This window comes from Capricornis sumatraensis, chromosome 16 (genome assembly GCF_032405125.1).
Source record: "Capricornis sumatraensis isolate serow.1 chromosome 16, serow.2, whole genome shotgun sequence".
NCBI lineage: Eukaryota > Metazoa > Chordata > Mammalia > Artiodactyla > Bovidae > Capricornis > Capricornis sumatraensis.
This window is the reverse complement of record NC_091084.1, coordinates 78894737-78905804: the sequence shown is the minus strand read 5'-3', so window position 1 is coordinate 78905804 and position 11068 is coordinate 78894737. Positions and strand designations below refer to the sequence as shown.

At 36.7% G+C, this 11068-nt stretch overlaps 1 protein-coding gene and 1 pseudogene across 1 annotated transcript; both read left to right on the top strand.

The window, feature by feature from the left end:
- Nucleotides 1–757: 757 nt before the first annotated feature.
- LOC138092892 (olfactory receptor 4P4-like) lies at nucleotides 758–1690 on the top strand. The gene has a single exon (XM_068988949.1). It carries the CDS (start codon nucleotides 758–760, stop codon nucleotides 1688–1690), a length of 933 nt encoding a protein of 310 aa, XP_068845050.1.
- An 8148-nt stretch (nucleotides 1691–9838) lies between these two features.
- Nucleotides 9839–10770, top strand: LOC138092255 (olfactory receptor 4P4-like; annotated as a pseudogene).
- The last annotated feature ends 298 nt before the right edge of the window (nucleotides 10771–11068 follow it).

Genomic DNA, 11068 nt, shown 5'->3' with positions numbered 1-11068 from the left:
AAGAGACACAGATGTATAGAAACATACTATTAACCTCAAATGCCCTACTGAATGTAAAAAACAAATATTTTTAAAGTTTGAGATGATACTTTTTGAAAAAATAGAGGTAATTATACTTTGCTTGTTATCCTTTTGTTTGACTATAAAATATACTATTCTATCTGTATATTAAGCACACTTGTAAATTAATCATATTGGTAAATTAGGTACAACAGATATATAGCTGATTTTGGCCATGTATATATACCTCATGAGTCCAGATTGGTTGATTATCTTCTATTTATCACATTTCCACCTAGGATAGATGGAAGGAAATTTCTCACATATAACAGTATCCACATATAAGTGCTTTTTTATTTTCTTTCAAAGTTTCATTTTTGTGTCTATTTTCTCAATAACAAATAGTGAGAATAGGAAAGGGATGACTGATTTTTTTCTACAGTACCATTTCTTGAATTCTACCAGGGCATAATGTCCAGTTATGGTTGATAATACATGCTAATAGAATAGTTACATAAACATGCTGCATTCTACAGCATATTTAAATCAGGTATCAAAGTTGTTTTATCAAGAATTAATATTTTCCAGAAGAACAAAAACAATGCAAGGAAAGCATTTCAAAATAAAAATCAAATCTTTTTCTTCAAGGTTTGAATACTTTCCATTTTAAAATGCCCATGACAAGGAATAATATACATCATCATATTTACATAAAGACTGATAACTAATTTCAGGTGGCTACACACTGCTCTGAGTCATGGAAAACAGGAATAACATCACAGAATTTATTCTCCTAGGACTTTCTCAGAAAAAGGAAATTGAAATTCTCTGTTTTTCACTGTTCTTACTTTGTTACGTTGCAATTCTGATTGGAAACCTACTTGTCATGATTTCTATCGCCTCCAGTCAACTTATGAAGCGGCCCATGTATTTCTTTCTGAGTTACCTCTCCCTGGCAGATCTTTGTTACACCTCCACTGTGACCCCCAAGTTGATCACTGACTTGCTGGCAGCAAAGAAGACCATATCCTACAACGGCTGCATGACACAGCTCTTCACCATGCACTTCTTTGGGGGGATCGAGGTCTTCATCCTCACGGGGATGGCCTATGACCGCTATGTGGCCATCTGCAAGCCTCTGCAGTACACTCTGATCATGACCAGACAGAAGTGCGTGGCCATGATCGCTGCTTCCTGCACTGGGGGGTTCCTGCATTCCTTTGGTCAGTTTCTCCTGGCCATCTTTGTACCCTACTGTGGCCCCAACGAAATAGACCATTACTTCTGCGATGTGTATCCATTGCTGAAACTGGCCTGCACTGACGCCGCCAGAATCGGTCTCCTTGTCATCGCCAATTCGGGCCTCATGGGCCTGGTGACGTTTGTGGTCTTGTTGATATCCTACGCTGTGATCTGGTACTCTGTCAGGTCCTACTCTGTGGAGAATCGCCGCAGAGCTCTCTCCACCTGCAGTTCCCACATCACTGTAGTGGTTCTCTTTTTTGCTCCTTTATTCTTCATTTACATTCGACCAGCAACTACTTTACCAGAAGACAAAGTGTTTGCTCTTTTTTATACTATCATTGCTCCCATGCTCAATCCTCTAATCTACACGCTGAGAAACCTGGAGATGAAGAATGCCATAAAGAAACTCTTGTGCCATATTGCAGTAAGAAAGGAAATGAACTAAAAGATACCTCTGATTTTCACTGCTGAACTTGTTGAATATATGAATTTTCTACTCTGAAGACTTTAAAATGTACAACGCTTGCCTTATATGCTTTTCTGTTTCATTTTGTTTTAGCAATATATAGATTTAAGTATGAGCAAAAGCTTACAACTGCCTGGATTTATCCAGACTCTCTGCTGTGCTCTTTTCTAGTTTTCTTGTTTTCTTATTTATATCTCCTCTTCCCCTCTGATCTTTTGGCTGTATAATCAGTTTAGACATTTAGCAGTAGACTATCAAAGGCACCATGTAATACAAATCAACACTGAGAACCATAGAGTCCATTCTTGTATGTGACTTTATTCAATAAAGCCAATTCTGGGTAGGAATGATTTAGAAGATAATTCCAACATTTTACTTGCATCATTTAAAGAATATTCTAAAAGACCAAATTTTGGACCTGCAAATATATTTCTTAAAAATATCGCTTTCTACTCTGATAATTTCGTAGCCAGTGGTGATCTGGAGCTTCTCATATGTCCAACACCAGTACTCTTATCTAAGCCCTACATCAGTCTCTTTTCTTTTGTTCAAAGAAACTGTCTCTCCCAACTCTGTCAGTGTAAATGTGAACTGCAACTCTGGCTAATTCCAGTGCCTGATCGTGTATATTTGTTATGGGCATGTGTTCTAGACCCAGAATTGCTTACTAACTATAAGGACTGGGACATATGCTCAACAAACCATCCATCAAGTGATAATAATAGCCCAGCACACAGTCTAGTGAGGATATGGGCAGGACTGAAACACTGCTTAGTCACACAGTAAGTGCTCAATACATATGAGCTATTTTATTGCCCAGTCTCCCGTTATGCATCAGAAATGTAACCATTCTGATAATAACTTTCCTTTGGAGGAGTGACAGTGTGAGAACGGGGCCCATATTAATGTCACACTCCTATTACTAGGCTTCCCTGGTGGCTCAGACAGTAAAGAATCCACCTGCAATGTGGGGGGGTTTGGGTTCAATCCCTGGGTTGGGAAGATCCCTTGGAGGAGCGCATGACAATCTGTTCCAGTATTCTTGCCTGGAGAATCCCCATGGAGAGAGGTACCCGGCAGGCTGCAGTCCAGGGGGTCACAAAGAGTAGGACATGACTGAGTGACTAAGCACAGCATGGTGTGCAATGGGCACCTGTTACTGGTGAAGTTCCTTTTTTCTTAGAGTGGGCAGGTGGAGAACATCACTTACAGTCAATGGTCACATCTTTGGCACTGTTCAAGCTAATGGCAGTTGGTCCTGTAAATTGAAAGTCATCCTGGAGCACCTTTGCCCAATGTCAGAAATGACTATGAGCAAGATCAGGCCACTAGATAACTGATTAGGAATGGGTAGAATCTCAAAAGTCTTTTAAAAATTTTGTCGATGATGTACTTGCATGGGAATTTGTTTTCAAGTTGTAGAGAGAGCCAGGTTAGGTAAAAATGAGTTGTCAATGTTGAGAATTCTTAAAATGGATTCATAATATAAAAAAGAAAAATAGCATTGTTCTATGACTAAGTTTAAAATGCCCAACAAATAAACCTAAAAATATGATGTGCTAGAAATTCTTATAGGAAGATCCTAACATATTTGCTTGTTGTTGTTTTAAACCTAGCTCTTGACAGCTGTCTGAAAACTCCTGGAGAGGGCATGCACAGTATACAGGTCAGAGGACATAACAGAGCAGGAAAGTGAACGATCACTTTCTGGTGTGAAATAAGCAGGGTCTTTAATAAGAAGACCAGCCAGCCCTCAAAGTTTCCCTCTGCTTCAGAAGCCCTATCCTCCAAACATAAATAAAACTTCAAAAATTAACACAAATGTTCTTGTTTTATTTTCATTCTTGGAACAAAAGTTGTGAATGTAGATTATTAAAATACTTGGAGTCTGCAGCAACATGGGTGGACCAAAAAATTATCTTACTAACTAATAAGTCAGACAGAGAAAAACAAATAAATGCAATCACTTTATGTGGATTCTAAGAGAAAAAAAAAAATACGCAGATGGACTTATTTACAAAACAGAAAAAGACTCACAGACACAGAAAACAAACTTATGGTTACCAAAAGGAAAAGGGGAAGGGAGGGATAAATTGGAAGTTAGGGATTAACAGATACAGGCTACCAAATATAAAATAGATAAGCAACAATGATCTATTGTACAGCACAGGAAACTATACTCAATATCTTGTAATAACCTACAATGAAAAGTAATCTGCAATGGAAAACATGCATACATATGAACACACATATATATGAACTGAATCACATGACTATATACCCGAAACCAAGACAACATTGTAAATAAACTACAGTTTAATAAGATAAGCAAGCAAACACTTCATTGTCAATATCAGTCAGGGAATTATGATTTAACGCCTCCACTTTTGCACTGTGATCTCCTCCCTTCTCAGCTTCTCAGGAGCATCAGCCATATTTCTCTCTTCAGTTGGATCATTAATAGCACATATAATATCAAGAAACCACAGTGAGATTCTTTGTAATTTAGTGAGTGACCTTACTAGTTCTTGCATTCAGGTTATTATCTATCTTTCATTATTTTTGGCTAAGACATTTTACAACTCAAAATAGAGAAGCTGACTCACACAAAATAATATCAATGTCAACAATGTCTGGCCATAGCAATTCAAATTGTGTCAGGTGAAATGCAATTAAGGATAGCCCTTTGGATATTTGACTAGTTTTGTATCAGCTTATAAATTCATTTTAGCACCCCTTACTGATGATAAATGTATGGTGAACTATTGCCTGAACTGATGGTAACATCTTACTCATTTCTACATTAAATATTAATAATAAATTCAATAGAATCTTTGACGTGTCCATTCATTTGCATAAAAATTCAAATATATTTTCTTTTAAAATGTATCCTTTAAAAAATGGTAAACTTTAAAGAAACTATAGAAATAGATCCATTCACAGATACCCACTGACTGTTTAAAAAAATTCAATGGTATATGAAAAGATCTTAGAAGCTTTCAGATAAACAATAAAGATGAAGTAAATTTTTTAAAAGATGAATTCAGTCACATGATTTCAACTTTTCAACAAATATAAATACTACATTTTCAGGTAAAAAATGAATGAGAAAATGCAATTGTCTTATGAAATTACATAAAGTAAAATTTAAGAGGCAACTCATTCGAAGAGTTAACTCACTGGAAAAGACTCTGATGCTGGGAGGGATTAGGGGAAGGAGGAGAAGGGGACGACAAGGATGAGATGGTTGGATGGCATCACTGACTCGATGGACATGAGTCTGAGTGAACTCCAGGAGTTGGTGATGGACAGGGAGGCCTGGCATGCTGTAGTTCATGGGGTCACAAAGAGTCGGACACGACTGAGCGACTGAAGGAAATGAAATGAATAAGGAATAAATATCTGTATAACATAAAAATGTCCAAGATTTCCACTTGCCTAAAACTTCTATAGATTAAAACGTCTATAGATTAAAAAGAAATGACCCACAACTTCCTATTCGTTTACTTAAAATATACTATTGTGATCATACATTTGCTTGCTTTCTTGTTTGTTTCATTGTCTGTCTCTTTCCTTGGCCTCCGGCCTCGCTGAGGACAGAGGCTGTTTTGTTCCCCACTAAATACGTTCTCTAGGGCTTCCCTGGCGGCTCTGTGGTAAAGAACCTGCCTGCCAGTGCGGGAGACGTGAGTTTGATCCCGGGGTCAAGAAGTTCCCCTGGAGAAGGAAACGGAAGCCCACTCCAATATTCTTGCTGGAAAATTCCATGGACAGAGGAGTCTGGCAGGCTACATTCTGTGGGTTTGCAAAACAGTGGGACATAACTTAGCGACTAAACAACAATAAATGCTTTCTCCATAGTAAGCTTTGTCCAACTCAGACCTTTTAGAATTAAGAGATAGCAAATATTTTTATATGAATAAATGTATAAGACCATTTTATTTTTGTTACAGTTCTTTTTAAAATATATGTTCTGCAATACACATATGGAAAATTCAATCAGAAAAAGTCTATCTTTTTAGAAAGGAGTTTGCCTTACAAAGATAAATTGGGAAATTGTCTGTGCATCTGCAAGAGAGCCCATGGGGGCATGTGAGCTTCCCCCCTGCCGCCCCCCCCCCAAAAAAGCATAGGGGTAAAGCATAGGAGTCTTTTCCAGGCATCAGCCAGAAATTATAGTGCCCTAACAAGCTTCATTTTTTTTTCTCCCCAGGAAAAATTAAGTCTTAAATCCTGGGTCTACCCTCTGAACTTTTAATTCTAGCCATAAGGTTCTCAATATTTCCCTTGGCAGCTCACTGCAATCTCCCTCAGCTAACTGATTCTGCCCTGTCCTGACAAATGAGCATTATATTCTCCATGTCCATAGTCATTATATGCTCCATTTCCTCATAGTCTCCGTGTCCCATGTCTGATCTCAGTGCTTTGGATGTTGATGCAATAGGGAAATGCAATTAAGAGCTTTGGCTTACCTAATACTTATTTATTAGGTAGAAATTGAGAAATTGAAGCTATGATTTACATCTTTGGCAAAGTATACTGATGGGAACTTTCTATATCTTCAGAGATTGAGACCTTTTCTATATGACACATTTTGTCAGAATTCTCTTTAAATGCCAATTTAACATCAAGCAGAATATGTCATGTATATATGTACACATATATATGAATATATGTAACTTTTTCATAGAGATAAAGGTAAAATATCAGAGACACATTTATTTTTTTAGAAATGGAAAAACTGCATGCTAAAAAAAAATCTCAAAATTAGTTCCATTTACCAAACATATCTGTAACAGTGGAACTCATGAGTTCTCTTGTAAGATTTTATGCAATTAGAGATGGATTACTGCATGGAAATGATAATTTTTAAAATTCTGACTTTATGTTAGGTGTGAAGCCTCATCTTATAAGCAATCTGTCTGATGAGTTAAGCAGCTGGTAAGTTAAATCCAATTCCTAATTATAATAGTGACTTTCCTTAAAATGAATATTTGAATCATTCTGATTGTATTTATGATCTAAGTCTTCTAACTAACCTTTGAAAAATTGAGAAACTTTGAAATGCTATTTTTACTATTTGGGAAAACCTGGCTTCAACTATCATGACTTGTGATTTGCACATGAGCTCTTAAAGTAATCAGTGCCATGTCTCTCAGCAGCTATCAGAATATTACTAGACTTACTTGTCTTTTCATATTTCACAAACTTAATCATATTATTAGTCCTTTGGATTCCATTATGGAAAAAAGTTTAATATGAAGAAGAATGTACTGGCCCAGCAGATAAGTGGACAGCATTGCAGTGAAGGAACTGAAGATATATTTAGAAAAAAATAAAATCAAAACACCAGTATGCTTCTAAGATTATGCAGAAGCAAAAATGTGTGATGAAATTTTCAAACAAGCTATTTGAATGGATAGTATTTAAGTGGTAGATTTCTTTTTCCTAAGTTTAGTTGAGATGAAGAAAAATTATCAAAGGAGAACATAAACATCTGTCTAATTTGGATAAGGTTAATTAATTCAAAAGAAAGAAGACCAAAAATACTGGCTGAAATAAGCAGTACATTTATCTTCAGAAATGTGGGGAAGTCAGCTCAACCCAGACCAAAGAGAAAGATTTGGCTTAATGATAGGATGTTTCCCCAAAGTGAGCAACCCCAGCCTTTAGGTAAGAAAGAGCAGATTGTTTACAGTGGGAAACTCTGCTATGTCTTATCCATATTTTATCCCATGTTACAATATTACATATTTTAAATAAGCTACTCAAAATGTATAGTAAGAATAATACAATATACCCATTGACATGACAAATATAATGTCAATGACAATGAATATTTACTAAATGTTTTATCTTAATATATACCAGTTTCTTTCCTAAGCTGTTATATAAGTGAACTCATCACATCTTTACAGCAGATCTTAGAGTTAATTACAGTATTATTCATTTTATAGATGAAGAAGCTGAGGTTATATATTTTATCTGTGATTATGCTCCAAGTGAATTTTGGAGCCAGTATCTCATTCTATGTAGGTCCAGAACTCATAACCTTAATTACTAGAATCACCTACCACTCGAATAGTGTGAGGACCTCCTAAATTTTTATCACTATGGGGGTTCCAAGAGGAAGGAGGGGAAATTGACATGTTTTTGAGCATCAAGTTCTGTATATGTAAGCTTATTTACATTCCACAGTAATCCTGTAAATTAGGCACCACATGCTTATTTTAAGGAAGAAGGAAAAAGTATTTAAGGAGGTGAAGACTCTTGCGTTTGAGTATCAGAGCTGTGTGCTGAATAAGACTCTATCTCTGAAGTTTCTGATGTTAATATTAATAATATTTCCTATCTTGTTCAGGGAAGGATAGTACAAGATACAATTCCTGAGATGGTGTACTTACATTTTCTCTGGGGCCTTGATATTATAGTTAGTAATCATGTGTGTGTTATTTGCTCAGTTGTATCTGACTCTTTGTGACCCCATGGACTGTAGCCTACCAGGCTCCTCTGTCCATGGAATTTGCCAGGCAAAAATATTTATCAAAGTGTGTAGCCATTCCCTTCTCCAGGAGATCTTCCCAACCCAGGGACTGAACCCTGGTCTCCTTCATAGCAAGCAGATTCTTACCACTGGAGCTATCAGGGAAGCTGTTAGTAATTGCTGAAGTTGGCCAATAGTTATTCAATAGATAGTACTTTCCAGATATTGCTTTAAGAAATTTCATATTTAGAAACTGATTATTCAAAATATCACCAAATAAAGAGATATTATCTTTACCTACATTTTCATAGAAGGAAACTGAGGCACAGCAAACTGAGGAATTGTGATGAAACTGCCGCTGTATTTGTTACTTTCTATAGTCTCAATGTATCAAGCAGAGGAGGGACGGCAGGAGAGAGGTAAACAGATGTCTTCTCCAAATTAATGGAGGATTGGAAGTCACACATTACTGCAATCTGGGGAGATCTTCAGAGATCATCTAATCGCTTTAATTTTATGAATGGGAGCTTGGGATCCTAGGGAATGAACAATTAAGCAACAGAATGGGAGGAAAACCAAGGTATTTTGCCTGCTTATATAGTGTATTTACCTGATGGTTCCCTGAATACAGGTATAACTGCTTCCATTTCAGAGAACTGAAGAGACTCGTTTATGTAGTCATGCAGATTGTGCGGGTGAATTCTCTAAGAAATGAAGGGGAGAAGGGCTACCTCTTGTTTAGTGTATTGTGTTTGGGGAACTATTTTGGAATTAGAGGAGCCCGCTTCTCAGGGTATTATTTCCAAACTAGGCAACTATAATTACAGTCTGATAAGACGTAACTCAAATAACTTCTGAATGTTAATTTATTTTGAAAGGGGAGATAATCTTGCAAAAGAAATGTAGACAAATAGGAAAAGCAGAGTTGTAGATATATTAACCTAGAGATGTTACAAATAAAGTTTAAGAAGTATGAAAGTTTCATGTAGTATTTCACATGAAGGAATTATCTCCTCTTAAAAGTCAAAAAGGATTATGAGTCCACTCATGAAAATGATTTGTTCTTCAGTTTTATCATGAATTACCGGACTAAAGGATGATTGATGATTTCTTGTATTATTCCTTCAAAATTATAGCACATTGTTCACTTTCCAGTTTTTTTTATTTAATTGATATTTATTGAACATTGACTCTGCACCAAGCACTGTAAAAGCTACCCACACACCCTGCACCAATTTTGTGATTTCATTAGAAACCACTTAATCAAGCAAATTCTGTAGTTACCTCTATTTTGCACCCTAAATTAGCACCTTATATGTCACCCTATTTAACACTATTACGATTAACTCTTTTTTTATTTTTGACAAATATAATTCATTGCTTCCTCACAAAATAATTTAAATTATATAACAACTGGGACTTTGTCTAATTTATCACTGTATTCTTAGCTCTTAGAAGAATATTAGTACTAGATATTCAAAAAGAGTTGTATGTATTAAATGAAAATGATTTCAGTGGGTCTCAAAATAACTTGTCTTTAAAAGGCATTGGTGCCATTTTAAGTAGATATTAGGTTTTCATTTTCTCATCAATGATTAGTTTCATTGCTTTTCATTTCAGATAACTTTCTTGAACATCAGATCATGGAAGATAGAAATAATGTTACTGAATTTATTCTCTTGGGGCTTGCTACGGACAAGAAAGTCCAGATCCTCTGCTTTTTATTTTTCTTATTCTGTTACCTGGCTATTTGGTTGGGGAATTTGATCATCATGATTTCTATTACTTGCAGTCAGCTAATCACCCAGCCCATGTACTTCTTCCTTAACTGCCTGGCACTCTCAGATCTCTTCTACACCTCCACTGTGACACCCAAACTCATGACTGACTTACTGATGGAGAAAAAGGTCATTTCCTACAAAAACTGCATGACACAGCTTTTCACGACACACTTCTTTGGGGGGATTGAGGTCTTCATCCTCACAGGCATGGCCTATGACCGCTATGTGGCTGTCTGCAAACCTCTCCACTACGCCATCATCATGAACAGGCAAAGACGTCACTCAATTCTCATAGCATCAGCTGCAGGGGGACTTCTTCATTCTCTTGGTCTCTTTCTTCTTGCGATTGTTTCACCTTTCTGTGGCCCCAATAAAATAGATCACTATTTCTGTGATGTATATCCTTTGTTGAAACTAGCCTGCACACAAAAATTGGCTTTTTTGTCATTGCCAATTCTGGCTTGATGGGTCTGGTGATCTTTGTGGTTTTGATGGCCTCCTGCATTTTGATTTTGTATAACGTGCGCACATATTCTGCAGAAAGCCGCCATAAAGCACTTTCCACCTGCAGTTCCCACATCGCAGTCGTGATCCTCTTTTTCGCACCTGTCATCTTTGTTTACATTAGACCTGCCACAACATTACCAGAAGATACAGTGTTTACGCTCTTCTACACAATTATTGTCCCCATGCTCAACCCGCTTATCTACACACTTAGAAACATGGAGATGAAAAATTCCATAAAAAGAGTTCGGTGCAATAAAAGGTCCTGGGAAGGGAGGTTAATCACTTGAAGGTCATTCATCTTTGATGTCAGTCTTCTCATCACTCCCTCTGTTGCCGATTCTCTCCTGCTAATGGGAAAATCAGTCAGAATGTGTAAAAGCCAAGCCTTCAACAACAGCTTGCCTTCAGTGGTTCTTTCTTTATTTTCCTCTCAATGCGTTTTCCTCAATTTCACTTTTCACTAATAATCCCCTTTGTTAAAAAAAAAGAAAAAGAAAACTTTTCACAGAGTAAAAACACACTGAAAAATCAGGAGGGAGAATGATCCTGCCTGTATTGAAGGCTAAACCTGAGGGAGAATTAGCT